This window comes from Anarhichas minor, unplaced genomic scaffold (assembly GCF_050575085.1).
Source record: "Anarhichas minor isolate MPS153535 unplaced genomic scaffold, ASM5057508v1 ptg000017l, whole genome shotgun sequence".
Taxonomy (NCBI): domain Eukaryota; kingdom Metazoa; phylum Chordata; class Actinopteri; order Perciformes; family Anarhichadidae; genus Anarhichas; species Anarhichas minor.
The window spans coordinates 10170292-10185861 of NW_027466463.1; the positions used below are offsets into that span (position 1 = coordinate 10170292).

Consider the following 15570-nt stretch of genomic DNA (forward strand, 5'->3'; position numbering starts at 1 on the left):
GTTTATCTTCATTTGGCCTCCCTGATCCCATTCATCTGTCAAAAAGTGTGACTTTTCGGTGAACTATACCCACAGAGGTTGTTTTCCCCACTGGTAACATGGGAACGAAATTCAACACCTGCTCCTATTGCAACACAAATCTGTAAGTCAGTGCCAACTGTAAATGATACCATATTGCTACCATAACCCCAACAGCAATAATGCTGCTGCAAATTCTTAATAGACCGAGCCACAGTATTGCATTCTCTCATGATATAATATAATTCCAAAGCTTGTGTGAAACTATGTGTGAAACTTGCGCCCACAATTTGAAAAACAATTTGACTATGATAATTAATTGTGGCTTTGTTCCGGCTGGCTGCTCTGCTGAGGCCTGCGGGGAATCGGGAAGCAGTCCAGCCTCCAGCGGGCCTTTTGAGAGTGCTGCTGGATTCCCAGTAGTTGCAGGCAGGGTAGAGGACATGCATGACCAAAATGGCACCACGCTCTGCTTATAATCTCCCTGCAGCTCACATGTGATTTAGCTCAAAATCTGCATGGAACTCAATTTATTGACACACACACACACACACTGTTATATCTTATCCACCTGTGAGTTTACTCTGCTACAGAGGGAGTCAATAGAGACTGAAATATGGAGACAGGGATGCTCTTTGAGCCTATGGTCAAAATGTTCTCTCCCACACTATATATGCAGTGTGTTTTGCTGACTCTGCAGTCTGTGCCACAATCCCGCCCTCTTTTGGCAGGTTTATCTTTGCCTTATTTTGAAAAGACTGACATTTAGTCAGAAATAATGCGATTGGCATGTGGGCTGAGTATTTTGAAATTGAATTTACATCTGAAATCAAACACCCGTTTGGATCCAGGGTTTGTCATTATTGTCTCCTTCAGGTTGAAATATTTATCTTCAGTAGAGCAATCAAACCAATGATGTGTATTTTAGCATTTATCCATCTACTTTTACAAATTATTGTTGAATATTTATATCCTGGTGCGCACGAGCTATTTTTTCTAAATTAGGGTGATTGTAAATCAATCACCCCCACATCTGGAGTGTTGAATGAGCTGTAAAATGTGTATATCCTGAGTTTGACAAAACGTGGACAACCTTGCGTCGACAGTAACGTATTTTATTCACGTTCTTTAGTTTTCTCCAAGGAATTTTCCTAAATTCTGTTTGATGGTGGAAATGTGAACGTTTGCTCCAAAATTGAATTGAAAATATCAGAAAATATTTTCTGAGTGATCGCGAGATTTTGGAGTCACTGTTTAACTCTTTATAGTGCATTAATATCTCATCAGCCGGCGCCATAGGGGACAATTATGATGTAGCACACAATTAGGAATTGACCTGTCTGTATACAATTAATTCAATGCAGAGTTTCTAATAAACGTTGTGTCTGATTACATTATTAAAACTATTATTAAACGGAAAATGAAACTTAATTAACTTTATAAACGAAACTGCCAAATCTCATTTTATTTTATTTTACTTTACATTACGTTAGACTAATGGCTCAAACTTTTAGTTTAGCTTGTGTAAGCTCATTATTTCGTACTTTTTCAAAATCATATCGAGCATTGCCCATATTTGTTGACCTCATTATGGATCCCTCTTGAAACTGAACTAAATTGGCACAATAGCAAATACAATATTACTCTGAAAAGTAAAATAAATCTATAGCTATGCTTCTCAATAAGTTATTAAATGTTCTAAAGCATATATGTTTTGAGGATATAGACAATATTAAGCCTGTGATGTAACGTACTTTTATTATAATTTATGGCATTGTATCATCGACTATAATAATATTTCTACATATGCCCAAATCATTTCATAATCTATATCGAAGGAGGTCCCTGCTGGCTGCAGAGCTGCATCCTGTATCATGTGTTAATAACGTTTAATGGTGGAGCTCCAGTGACAGCTGGCTGCTGAAGACCAATCAGAGAGCTCGCAGATGGAAGGCAGTTCGACTGAGGATCTGCAGGCAGGAGGTGTTTGAAGAACCATGCCAGCGCCTCCAAAGATGTAAAGAAGGATTCCTCTCGCTTTCGTTCGATCGTTGTCGGCCTCCTAAACAGTTGTGAACATGCACGCTGTTAATCATTACAGCGGGAAGCTTTTCTTCACGAGCAAAGCGTTGGACGCAAGTGCGGATTCGTTCCAAGTTTTTCTCGCTGCCCGACAGAGCTCATGAAACCCTCTCCAGAGCGACGGGTTTATGGACTCGCGTATTAGCTAATGATGTCTATGGGTTTCATGCCTGACAGTCTGAATGCCTCAGATCCCTCCAAATCGGCCTTTCTAGAATTCGGCCACGGACATCCGGCGCACCAGCAACTCTCCCCCGGACTCTCTCGCATTTACCCCGTCCACGGCTTGCATGCTGCCGGGCATTCCCAGCACGAAAGTCCTTTTCCTGGCAGCGCGTCCTATGGCCGCTCTCTGGGCTACGCCTACCCCAACGCGGTGAACACTCATCCCCCGTCTGCTTACATGTCGTACCAGCACAGCAATCACAGCAACAGCAGCAGTCTGGCCCACAGCAGATTAGAGCACACAGGTATGTGGCAAAGTCTAATTGAGCGGGACTAAACTGGTGTATCATTAATGGCTATACAATTCAGATTTGCCATAAAGAAAAATGCTTTTACGCACAGTCCGCTAATTGCCTATTTATTAATTTTAATAAAGAGAAAAGCAGTGAACTTTAAGGTTTGTAAATAAACAAATACTAATTAGTTCCCCGTCATGTATAATGTGATGAATTGGAAGTTTAAGTTAGACATGGACGTCAGCAGGTCATTAAAGTCCAAACAAGGCCTCAAAACACCGCCTCAGGGATGCTCCCTCTTTACCACTCATGTTATTCAATGAAGGCAGATGGTGCCATTCATTTTATAGACCATGATTTGTAATGGGTAAGCCCACTTATGGCCCGTCTATCCTAGGCCTACCTCGGGAACTCGCCTTTTACCCTCACTGTTTGCGCAAAGCAGCAGTCCTTTCATGTGTCATTTAATATAACGTCCAGGCATGGCCACGTGATTTGGGGACGCTTTAATGCAATATAGACAGATACAACCTACATGGTTTCACTGGAAATACCTTTGTGTTAACAGCATACAGTGCGGGGCTTGTCAGACACCATATATCCTTTTTTTTCAGCTGAGTTATGTGTCAAAACCAAATCAATTTAAATCATCTTATTTTCTTTGTTCAATCGACAAGATCGCGAGAAGTCCACGGCGATTGAGAGCAGGGACATTCGTCTAAATGGCAAGGGGAAAAAAATCCGGAAGCCTCGAACCATCTACTCCAGTCTGCAGCTGCAGGCTCTGCACCAGCGCTTCCAGCAGACCCAGTACCTGGCCTTACCGGAGCGCGCCGACCTGGCGGCCAAACTGGGACTCACCCAGACTCAGGTGGGCCTTCAACCCAACCAGCTGTCCTGAATGGATCAGGGAAATGTAGGGTGTTGAAGATATACGCACTATATTATTACTATGATTAGTATTATTGTTGTTATATTTTATTGTTATTTTATTATTTGTATTATTATTATTATTATTAGTAGTAGTAGTAGTAGTAGTAGTAGTAGTAGTAGTAGTAGTAGTATTACATTTGTAACATTATTATTGTTACGGTTATTATTAATACATGACAATGGGGATAATTAAGGTAATTATGGGGGTTGTGCTTATAATAATGTCACTGTTATTCAGCCTTAAACAGCAGAACTGCAATATTTATTGGCTTATTAAATAGAACTACTGGGTTAATATTTTATATCTAAAAGTCTTGAATTCATCTAAGTTAAAACAGACTGAAGACATTTATTGCTGAGAGAAAGTGGACGTTGAAACACTTGAAAGGAAAACCTCTTATTAGGATCACAGCGCTTCAGGAGATCAAATGAGAGACCAACTTGTTGTGATTTGTAACTCGATCCTTTAATGAATGTTTTCTTTACTATACTTATTTGCATGGCTGCATTTCCTTTTTCAAGCCTGGTCCTTGAAGTGCAGTGAATGCAGCGCGACTGCAGTTACAAAATGATCAAAAACAGAATAAAAAAATAAAATAAGTAGAATTAGTGGTTGTCAGCATTTGCTAAGTTTTACTTGAGAAAACACGACGAAAGTAAACCAGTTCGTTATACGCACCAATGCAATGCGATTCCACGAGCAATTACGAAGTAAATGCTGAGATATTGAAGCATGGGAGTAATTCAAGACAAACAGGTGTACGTGTCGCTGTCAACTTTTCATTCTCAACTGGAACATAGAAGTCTTCAGATGTCTTTTGTTTTGAAGTTTCAGAATGAGAGATAAACAAATTAAATCGTATCTGTCACCTGAGCTGCTTCCTCAATCGCAACAATTATCTCGCAGTTATAGCTGCCTCTCGTGTTGTTAGATGTTTAAAGTGTTTCATTTTAGCTTTTTTGTGCAATTTATAAATATTCACACCATTGCCCTCGGGTAAAAATATCCATTTTCTTTTGGAATCCGCAGCGCCCTTTGAAGCTGTTTTTATTTCACAATACTTTCGGTCTCGGTTGGTTGCTGTGCACTCGTGCACCATTTGACTCATAAAGCAGCGAACAATAAGAGAGCTCAGTTTTAATGCCACTCAGCCAGTCGAGTGGTAGGCCTGGGATTTGCAGAAACAACACAAAGATGAGTTATGAGGGTTTTATTGTTCACAATATTCACTTCAGGCCAATTCTGAAAAGTGTATTGAGTTTAATTGGGGGGAAATATGCTGACAAAAAAAGCCATTCGCGGTATAATTTCCTTTATATTGCTGCAGATTGTTAACCGCAATTACAATTATGCGCATTTTCTCTTTTTAGGTGAAAATCTGGTTTCAGAATAAGCGCTCCAAGTACAAAAAGATCATAAAGCGAGGCAGCGGATCAGAGGGAGAACATCTCCACAGCACTAGCTCCATCTCCCCCTGCTCACCCGGGATGCCCCAGCTTTGGGAGGTCTCCTTGGCGAACAAAGGAGCCCAAATGCACCCAAACAATTACATGAACAGTTTTGGCCACTGGTATCCAAACCACCACCATCCCCATCAGGACGCGATGCCCAGGCCTCAGATGATGTGAGTGGATTGTTATGGTGACGTGCGGGTCAGGCGCTGGTCACCCTGAACTTGATGGTTTCTCTCAAGGCCTCCTGTCAGAACTGAATTGTGTTTAAATGTGTGTGTTTAAGAGATCTTGTTTATATTCTTTGTATTTTGTGTGCGTTTTGAATTCAATTTTCACAGCAAAATTCGACAAGGCACCAAATGTATTTTTTTTAGATTTGTTTTATTGTCACTGCAACTTCTGGTGCAGGGCCTCAACTCTCTGCAATGTGTGTGCAGTTTACCAAGAGACTGTGGATAAAATGTATTTTAAAGAATATAGATTGTGTGCATGTACATGTACGTTATTAGGAAAATAGTTTCAGCTGCATGGTCCAACAAATGCTGTAAGCATTATGCTAATAAATGCTGCTGGATTGATATTATTTCGACGAATCTCTTGCGTGATGTGTTTGTTTAGGTTGCTGCTTTATGAGTGAGATATATTTTTTTAATCTGTTCAAATAATTGAAAGGCAGATACATGAACATCATCAAACCGTAAAAGATCCGCCGGCTGCTTACAGGAGTCCGATTCATGACAACTGGACTCTGCCAGAGTCTCGCGAACAAAGGTGTTCCTGAGCTGTGGATGAAATACTGTCTCGCTAATGTGCAGGGTTTTGTTCACCACTCACAGATCAGCACGTCAGATAATTCATAACTAGGGACATCAGCTACAGTTTGTCAATAAACCTGCAGATCTGCTTGGATTTTGCCAGATGTTTTGTCAAAACGCCGTTTTGCTTAAATCGTATCCACTGTCAGTTTTCTCACGTTTTGTGATAACTCGGCTACTTTATTTTTCAAAGCCAACACAGCACACTATCCACTAACGGAAAAAAATATTTAGTTCCTATCATGGTGAACCAAAGGGGATGTGGAGTGCCACCTTTACGCACGGTGGTTGCGGTGTAACTTTTACGCACGGACAAATAGGCTTCGACGACACGTGCCTTCCTAATTGTTTATTTGAATTTGAAAGTCAGCATTGCAACAACAAGTCAGTTTGATATTTTAACACATTTGGATTCCTCTTTTTCGCGATCTCTCAAACAAACTATTTTATTCTTTTTAAACCGAAAGGAAGACTGTTTAGTCCGCGAGGCAACTTTATTCACCAGAGAGGGAAACATGCCGCGAGGAGAAGAGAAAGCACGTGCAAGCCAGTATTTTAACGAGCTTCTCGTTCCCTCTCGTCTCGAGTGAGCTCAAACCGAAAACTTGCCATTGATATAATGAGATGACGAATGGTTACGCTATTCCTCCAATATACGTGCACCTGATTTACGGTCGTTTGCACTGATTTGCACATTTTGGCGGTTACACTGTTTAAATGAGCTTTTTCTGTCTTTGCACTTGATTAAATTGGGGGTTGATTAATGAAGCCGAATGGTTCGTTAATTAAAGAAACCAGTGAATTATTTTTTTTTCTTCCTTTCATCACTCTGCTGTCTTAGCTGTCTGGCAAACATTAGATACAATTTGTCTGTCATCCACAAAGGGATTAGATCAACAACTAACCAATCATACAAGTTATATATGGGAGACATTTTCTTCTGATATTGCTAATAATACTGTGAATCTACAGTATTAAAATACAGTCATTTATCACAGGTGTAGCTGTGTATGGTTGCAACAAAATCAACTAAATAAATACTGAATAACTTTAATTCTGCACTTTTTGCACTGAAGTCTTGCACAACTGTTATTTCTAAGATTAATAATATATTTTTTATTAACAACAGAGCCACTCTGGACACATCTTGTTGCATTCAAACAAACATGCCTACATCTAACTGCAGGCTGCTATAGGCGCCATGCCACCAGTCATACAGGCCACACTGTCTGGTCTTACCTTAGTCCGAGAAGTGCAGCCTTGTTCAGGAGGTCTAAAGCCTGCAGTGGTGTTTCTCTGAAGAACAAAAGCCACATCAGAGCCCTGTGTTTTCACTCCTCCAAGCTGATTTTCTCACACAACGACAAGCATTGTGTTACATTAACATCTCCGTCTTTATATATACACACCCTCGTACCCTTTTCCTTCATCATTATGTGCCTTGTTAAACATGCGGGCCTGGGGAAGAAGAGGCAAGTGACGGGGCATCAGGGAAAATTATAGGCAATTTCACATCTCCAGATTAGAATAATGGCTTGTGGAGTTGGACAGACAGAGTAGGACCTTTCAAACGGGGCCAATTATCATGCAGGCAGATTGAAGGGAAAGTGAAAAGGCTCTTGGTGTAATAGACGAGCTAAGATGAGGGAACGGAAGGCTGTGAGATGGGTTGAAGGGTAGTGATGGAGGCAAGTATGACTATCAATTCTGCAGACGGTCAGAGTTATACGAGGTGTCTAATGGGTTTTAATTCCAGGATAGCAATAGGGAAAATAGCTTGTAATTAAATCCCAGTTGCTGTGAATGGGCGAATGGCAAAGCAGGTCTCCGGGGTGATTATTGTTATTAACTTGAGTGATCTGCATCTCAGGTAATTGTGAGCAGCTTCCCTTGTTAGAGAGAGTGAATGCATGATTTGGTTTCATCTGAGGGGAAGGCTTGACTTAATTTGGGACATGATGCATACACACGCACACAAACTCTGGAGGGATTCAAAGATGGAATACAGTTTGGCAGGCAGAAAGGCATGCACACACACTGAGATTGGACCAAAATCATGGATTTAAGAAAGCCAGGCACTCAAAAATGGGGGGAAAAGCACTTGTTTCCATTTATTTACTATTTTTTTCAGTTCTTACGGTCTGTGAACCTCATGTCTGGAGGACACATTTTCACTTTGTAGGTCAAGGTGAGCTTATGCCTGAGCAGCAGCGAAACCTCCCAGTGTGTGGGTGGCTTTATCAGGATGTGATGACTGGCTGTGGTGCATCAGCACACAGTCCGGCCCTGGCCCGAGGTCAGCCAGGGTTCACCAGTACACAGCTGTCAAGGATGCCTTTCTCCCTTCATTTCATCCCAGTTTACTGCAAGATGGGGAGAGTGAGTGATCCTAATGCAGCCGAGGCTCGGCCAGGGCCCGGACTAAGTGTTGGACAGCTGCAAGTCTTTCCATGCATGCATTTCAGTTCCCGACCTCCATCTCAACCCCTATCGCTGCACCCCAGAGACAAGTGCCGACACCACTCTGTTGACTGTTGCAGGGTCAGGGGGATGGAGAAGGGGTCTCAGGGGCCCGGGCACCGGCTCTATTTAGGGTGCAGGATCACAGGATGCAGGATCACATTCAAGTTCAACAGTTCACCACCACCTCGATGGCTACTTACACTTGTTAATGTTTCGAGATGACATACATGGACACGTCTCGCAGCCCACACACACAAGGGCAGCCTGTCGTGAACACACGTTTGTCTTCTGCACAAATGTTTCCCCTGACAACCACAGTCGAGGGCCACACACGCTGAGGGAGCCACCGAGGGGAGGTCAGATGTACTCTTGATGAGATTTCATTGATATCAAAAGCTCAACAGTACTCATGCTGCTTTTGTCAAATCAGCACAGTGCACTGAGATGATGAGTGATGCTGTAGACAACTGGTGTTGAGTTCATGGAAATAGGATTTGTTTGGCAAATGTTGAAAGAATGTATGAGAAGTTTGGTAGAAATATGTGCAGTGCTTTTTTTTTTTGGAATAAATTAGATGCCACAGGGGTCAAAGAAACCAAGAAGTGCACAAAAAATAAACCTGTATGGACAAAAAAGGGAAAAAATATGAAAACAGGTTTGATTTTAGTCCAACAGTCTTTTCAAAATACATCTCAATTTATTGGAATCATACATTTTTGTGATATAAAACTTTCAAATGATCAATGAAATGAACTGATTTCCTATAAATAAATCAAATAAATTGGAAGAATATGAATTAATATGGATTACATCATGTTGTAGTTCCCATTACCACATTCCTTAAACGTGTATTGGATTAGTCAAAATCACTGGTGTATTTTTCAGCCATATGTGCTCATATAGAAACAATAGGCAAACTCTAGCCAATCATGGTAAACCATTTTCGCCAAAAGACACGTCGGTTTTAACCATATAAATATATATTTATTTATTCTGTATAACTTTTTTTTCTTAAATCCACCAAAAATATGTAATAATCATATTGTCAATAAATCTATATCCAGAATTGCATTGAATAAAGTAATATTATTTTGTCATTCAATTTGTCTTTTGATTTCCGTGATGCAAGTAAATCCAACAATATCCAATGTGAGAGAAATCAAATGTAAGGCGCACTGTGAGACTTGATGGTTTCAGATCAACATTTCTAAATTCACATTTGACGCTTTAATTAATGCTCTGAAAATATTGCCTTGATACAATGTTGTAGTACAGTTTCACAGAGTAACACCTCCAGTCCAGAGCGCATACCATTCTAGTTACTAAAAGCGGTAGAAAAGATTAGCCTATAAAACACCGTGGGTGCATTTTCTCTCAGTGCGTAATGGCGCATTGGTGGTCCATGTGTAGAAGATCGCCATCAGCGGTTATCCCATCGTGTAATTGTTTGTTCAGCATATTTAATAACGCATGCTTTTGTGGCCAAACTGAGGTCAGCGCCCTCTCTCATTATTATTAGACGGGAAGACGCTGAAAGGGAAGTCGTGATTTTTCTGACTATCTTAACCGTCATTATCGGAGTTGTCATGTTTCTGTAACATCTTTCAGTTAGTTAATATCACTATTCCCCAGGTTTCACATGCGCGACTGTCGCTCTTATTCGACTATTGTATCACCGTGAAAGACCTGTTGCCTATAAGAAAATAAATCACAAAGTGTGTGCCTTATGTTGTGGAACACACTTCCTTTAATTTTGGGTCGTCACATGGTGTTTCACCCCTAAACTCAATTTAAAAACCTTATCAGCTGATCCTTTTTTCCCCAGGAACTACTTTGCTAAATGCAAAAGGACGAAACACTCAAAAAATAAAAAAGGGCTGTTTTCTTATTCCGTCAATATTTGGCAGCGTTTCTATTCATCCTGCTGCGCGCACCGCCTGCGGCAACAGCCTTGGTTGCACGCACAGTGCGTGCGTGTGTGCGTGCGCAACGAGCTAACTTCTCTCTTGTTATCTGGCAGCAGAATAGTAATAAAACGGACTGACTCCAACATGTCTGCTTCTATGTCGCCTCCTACTGCAACGCTTTGCACGCAGCTCCCAGTCAGCTCACTATGCTGTGACCAGTAGACCCACTGGACTATTTAGACCTAAAGATGCGAGGAAATGTTTTTTTTTAAACATGAATCACAAACTTTTATGAAGTCTGTACGTGTTTTTGTGAATGTGCAGGTGCAAGCATCACTTTTAAACAAAATGATCTCGATTCGAAGTGAGTGATATAAATCGTTGATTTAATAAATATAAAATGTTCAAACGGGTTCAACTGATTCCTAAATTTTCTCTTTCAGAAACAGTTCCTGCGCTGACTCTATATAATTACCTGTCATGCATCTAGAAAAACAGCCTGTTTATAAAGGGGATAGACACACAACATGCAATTAACAACTTTATTCAATTGACAAGAAGGCGGTGGACTAATTACATGAATATGACAATGGTTTTTGAAGCACCACAGTTCCATTTCAAACAAATATCATCATAGTGGTTCTGCATATAAACACATATTTACAGCCTTCGACGTTTTGTACAAATCCATATAAATATGACCTGAGTTCTTATTTTGACGCGCTACAAACCCGCATGCTTGATGCGAATGCAGCATGGGTTAACTGCACAGTTGTGAATATTCGGTTTGTAGCTACTTGTTTAAAAAAACCTTTGCATATTCGTTTACAAAAAGGAGTGAAAGAAATACAACAGAAGCGATAAATAATTTAAAAAAAGACACGCCAGATGTCCGTTAAATATGCTGCCACAAGTGATAGGAAATCCCTTATGTGCTTTGTGAATGGAAACCCCAGTTCTGAAACAGTTTTGGTCATCCAGAAAACCAAAATCAACGTTTCCCTTCAGGCCTGCTCCCGGTCCAGGCAACCTTTGCTCCTCAGAGTCATTGTGGAGAGGCTTCGTTTGAGAAGAAAAATCTGCCGAGTCTTTGTTAATAAACAGCTCCCACGCTTTGCTGCGGGACTGGGTGATGCACGGTGCCCGGGTGCTGTAGGTGTGATCCCTGCTGGTACCAGTGGTTGTTATAATCCTCCAGGTATGGCGGCGACGAGCTGTGAGTCGGCTGCGGGACCTGAGGTCTGCTGATGGGGGTGTTCTGTGGGGTGCTGTTCTCCCAGACTGCGGGGGAGGCCGGGGAATTGCAGGCCATGGAGTCGCTGGCGTTGGGACTGTGCTCCAGGGGAACCTCGCCGTTCTTGTACAGCTTCTTGAACTTGGACCTCCGGTTCTGGAACCAGATCTTGACCTGGGAGAATACGAGTGTGAACATTAATTGCAGTTTAAAAAATAAATCGCTGTAAAACATTTATAATCACCATTCATCATTTACAAATAATTACCTCGTATGTAAACACACATTTTGCAATATTTGACTGAGAGAAAATAGAGCATTTAACTGTTTAACTTTTATCTAAATGAAGTGGCTCAAATCGAGAGACACAGAAATCGAGTGCCGTGCGTAATTGGATAATTACGCATCGTTGAACAATTACGGAACAAATTGCTTGACGTATTTGGGGAGCCATGACTCACATGACTCTACACGCATTGATGCACTAGAAAATATCAGGTGTTGTACCAGGTCGGGCTGCTTACCTGTGTCTGGGTAAGGCCGAGCTGAGCCGCCAGCTCCGCTCTCTCGGGTAGAGCGAGGTACTGCGCCTTCTGGAAACGCCTCTGCAGAGCAGCGAGCTGGTAGCTGGAGTAGATCGTCCTCGGCTTGCGGATCTTTTTCGGTTTTCCATTCACCATGCGGACCTCAGGCTCTGGCTCTTCTTTCACTAAAATTGACAACAAAATGTTTCGATGAAACAGACCATCAAGAAAATCATAGAACATCCATTAAGTGTAAAACATTGAGCATTATGGAATATAGATGAAAACCATCACGACAAAATGTTGAAAAACGGTAATCTAATAAAACACATATAACATTTTATTTTTAAAATTGCTTTGTAGTATGAATGTGGCAAAAGTGTGTCAACGTTAAAACTATAATATGGCAACTTCAAAGGCAAATGCCTCAAAACCAAATCATCAAAACGGAAGATAAAAGTATCTCGATTTTTAAAATTTCCATTCTGGTAAACCTGGGGACATGTTAGAAACGATGGAGTGAATATTTAAAGCTCTAATCAAACCATCAGTGTTTTATGGCTATTTAATAGCCAGGCAGGCTTTTAATACATTAACACAAAACGGTATATGGCTACTGAGCAAATATTATTAAATCAAATATACATACAAGATATTGTAAGATAAAATGTATGGGGATACAAAACATAAAGAAAGAATGTGATTTGACTTAAGTCAGAACATATTTATTTTTACAACAAACATTTTCCAAAAACTATGGGAAATTAAAAAACAAAAAGACAACAGACAATCCACAAATATGATGAATAAAATGGAAAACATAGCTGGTGATACAGTATGATTACATACTCAATCACTGCTCTTTTTTGAGATTTGTCTCATCCCAAACAAGTGACTTGACCTCAACGCGCATGCCATCATACGCACATTGGAATTAAACACGATCGCGCATAAAAATAAACGATGGTCGTCTCAACAATTACCTGAGCACGGAGGGGAGGCCTGCAGGTGGTCTCTGTTGTAATGTCCGAACTGTCTGTAGCTATTTGTGTAGGGATATTCAGATTTGGTCGCGTACGCTCCGGCAGCTCCCATTCCGTTCAGATTAAACTGATGGTGATAAGAGTTCATGGGCTGTCCGTACGCCTGACTCTGATAATATTCGTGATGGCTCGGCCCCGTCTGTCCGCTGTAGTAGCCCATGTCCGTCACCGAAGACTCGGGGAGAGTAGGAGAGTCCTTGGAGTTCGGGTGGCAACTCATAGATCCTGGTAGATCGGTCAAAATACTCGCTATCTTCTTCTCATACGTCTGTCCGCCGCTCATGTTGAAGCAGCCCTCCAGAGTAAGGAAAGGCCACTGGTGGATCCTTTTTTTGTTGTTGTTGTTGTCGTTGTAGAGTGCGTAAAGCAAAATCGCAGTAAAATAATTGGTGGTCGCGCGCTTTAGAGAGCTTTTATAGTCCACTGAAACTCTCCCGGCGGCAGTAACTTGGTTGTGGCATCGCTCAGCTTCTGTGACACAGAGTTATAGAGAGCTGGACTGGATGCTGCCTTCCCATTGGCTCAACTGCCCCCCCCCCCCCCCCCCCCCCTCTCTTCCTCCTCTTACGCTCAAGGCGAAATCGTGGTGACACCCAGCCTTCAGCCAAGAGCACATAGGCACGCACGCAAACCTCAGCGCCTTGAGTTCTTTTTTCCTTCGATTTGCATTTACCTGTTCACTGGGTGAACATGCAGCTCTGTCGGCCTCCAGGGACCGTATGTAAAAAAATAAATAAAACACAACTACCTATAGGTCCAGTTTTTTCTCAACATCTACAGGCTGGCACCAATATAACATAACACAATAGTCTTTCTAAAGCCTAATCCCGCAGCCAGACCGTCTCCTTAATGTTTTATGCAATGTTTTCTTAACAGTGCCTCGAGATCACACTTTATTCAGCCCATTGAAAGGCTGCCAGCCGGCCTCCCGCAGAATCTTATTGTCATTCAAAGGAGTTGTCTGCCAGCGAACGTTACGTGAAAGAGATGGAAAGAGATAGGTAAAAGACTCCTTCAACTGATATTGCCTGCGGGTAAATTCCTCCACCCTGTCCGTGTTGTGTGTGCGTGTGTGAAAATGCTAATTCGAACGACAAAATGACTTTCAAAAAAAAGACTAAATGACTGTAATGTAATGTAATCTGCTTCTTCAGCAGATTACATTACATTACAGTCATTCAGTCTTCTTTTTTCTAGATCATATTGAAGGTAAACTAGTTTGCATTAAACAGTTTCATTTTTATTTATTTTCTGGAATATTTTGCAGAGACTGCAATTAAAAAACGGACAATTTTCAATTCTTCTGCAGCTCGTTTGCTGTCAGCTGAAAGCGCGGTGGGCAGCGCCCCCTGCTGTGTTCATTCACAACCGGGACTTTAGTTATCTACCTGCAAAATAGAAACATGCAGCTTTACACTGATGATGATGTACAAACTGTGTTTTACCGGCTGACAATATTTCCCACTGTTGAATGAACATTTTCCACCGAACACAATGTCAGGTTTTAAATGACAGTTGTGAAATAACATGAATTTCCCTTTTCGCCTCTCATGTCTGATAAACTACCGCCCTCTTTTGGTAAGTTTATGTAGCACTTACGTGAAATTTTAAAGGGTCAGTTCTCCCAAATAACCCACATTTCTGAAGATCTAAAGATCTGAAAAAAAATCCACCTATTTCTAGCAGGAACTATAGTCACCCAGATAGATTCAGTACCTATTATGCCAAAATCTCAATCTGTATATAAAACATCCAAAGAAAAAAAAAGTTAATTAATTTTTAACTGCTACTTAACACACAGAAAGAAAAGAATCTACAGATTAATCGACCATGAAAATAATCATTAGTTGCAGCTACTTACGTCCAAATGTTTTTGTCTTCACTTTCATCATCAGTCAACTAAAGAAGAGAGGAGGACATTTGATCCAATGGTTTTTATCTTTGCTATGGAACATCTTGATCCATGAAAAGAGTTTTTATATATATATTTTGCCAAAATCCTTCCAGCATATTTAAGCATGTCTGAGAGAGACAGTGCATGTCTCACGTTTTTATTTTGCAGAAACAACCTGTGGTTTCATCACGCTCTCGAGTCTCACACTTTAAACTATTGCGAAACAGGAAGGTCATAATGTAGATTATATGTCTCTAGATAAATTAGATAAAAAACACACACGCACACATTCAAAATTGAAACGTGTTGGAACACAGAGCTTGTAGTATAACAATGTAAAGCCGCAAATATGTCCCCAGGTAACAATCTACCAACATTTCTTCAGTCCTGTCGGAGTATCATGAATGTGGAGAGACTTTCTCTTTCATTGTAAATTGGTCACGATATTGTAGTATCACAAAACATCCAGCAGATGGTGCACATGTCTTAGATGTCAATGTGGAGGTGTCAATATGAAAAGACTGTCCTGGTAAACACACACACATGCACACACGCACGCACTCACAAACAACATCAAATTGTAGGAAATGCATAGATTATTGTGGAGGCTTTGTGTGTGTTATTATTGTTATCTCTGTGAATCTTTTTAAGCAACAAAGGAACATGCTGTTACCAACGCCAGGCTCCTCTCAGGGGGTGATGGTGTGAAGATCAAATATTGGACTTAAAAAAAGAAATGTA

The 15570-nt window shown here is 41.0% G+C and overlaps 2 protein-coding genes across 2 annotated transcripts; one reads left to right on the forward strand and one right to left on the reverse strand.

Moving 5' to 3' along the window:
• The first annotated feature begins 2248 nt into the window (after positions 1 to 2248).
• On the forward strand, positions 2249 to 5123 carry dlx4b (distal-less homeobox 4b). Its single transcript, XM_076093183.1, has 3 exons — positions 2249 to 2570; positions 3239 to 3432; positions 4866 to 5123. The coding sequence occupies exons 1-3, from the start codon at positions 2249 to 2251 to the stop codon at positions 5121 to 5123; spliced, it is 774 nt and encodes a 257-aa protein (XP_075949298.1).
• A 6104-nt stretch (positions 5124 to 11227) lies between these two features.
• dlx3b (distal-less homeobox 3b) lies at positions 11228 to 13218 on the reverse strand. Its single transcript, XM_076093052.1, has 3 exons — positions 12876 to 13218; positions 11893 to 12077; positions 11228 to 11542 (listed from the first exon to the last, which is right to left on the reverse strand). Exons 1-3 carry the CDS (start codon positions 13216 to 13218, stop codon positions 11228 to 11230), a joined length of 843 nt encoding a protein of 280 aa, XP_075949167.1.
• Positions 13219 to 15570: the final 2352 nt, after the last annotated feature.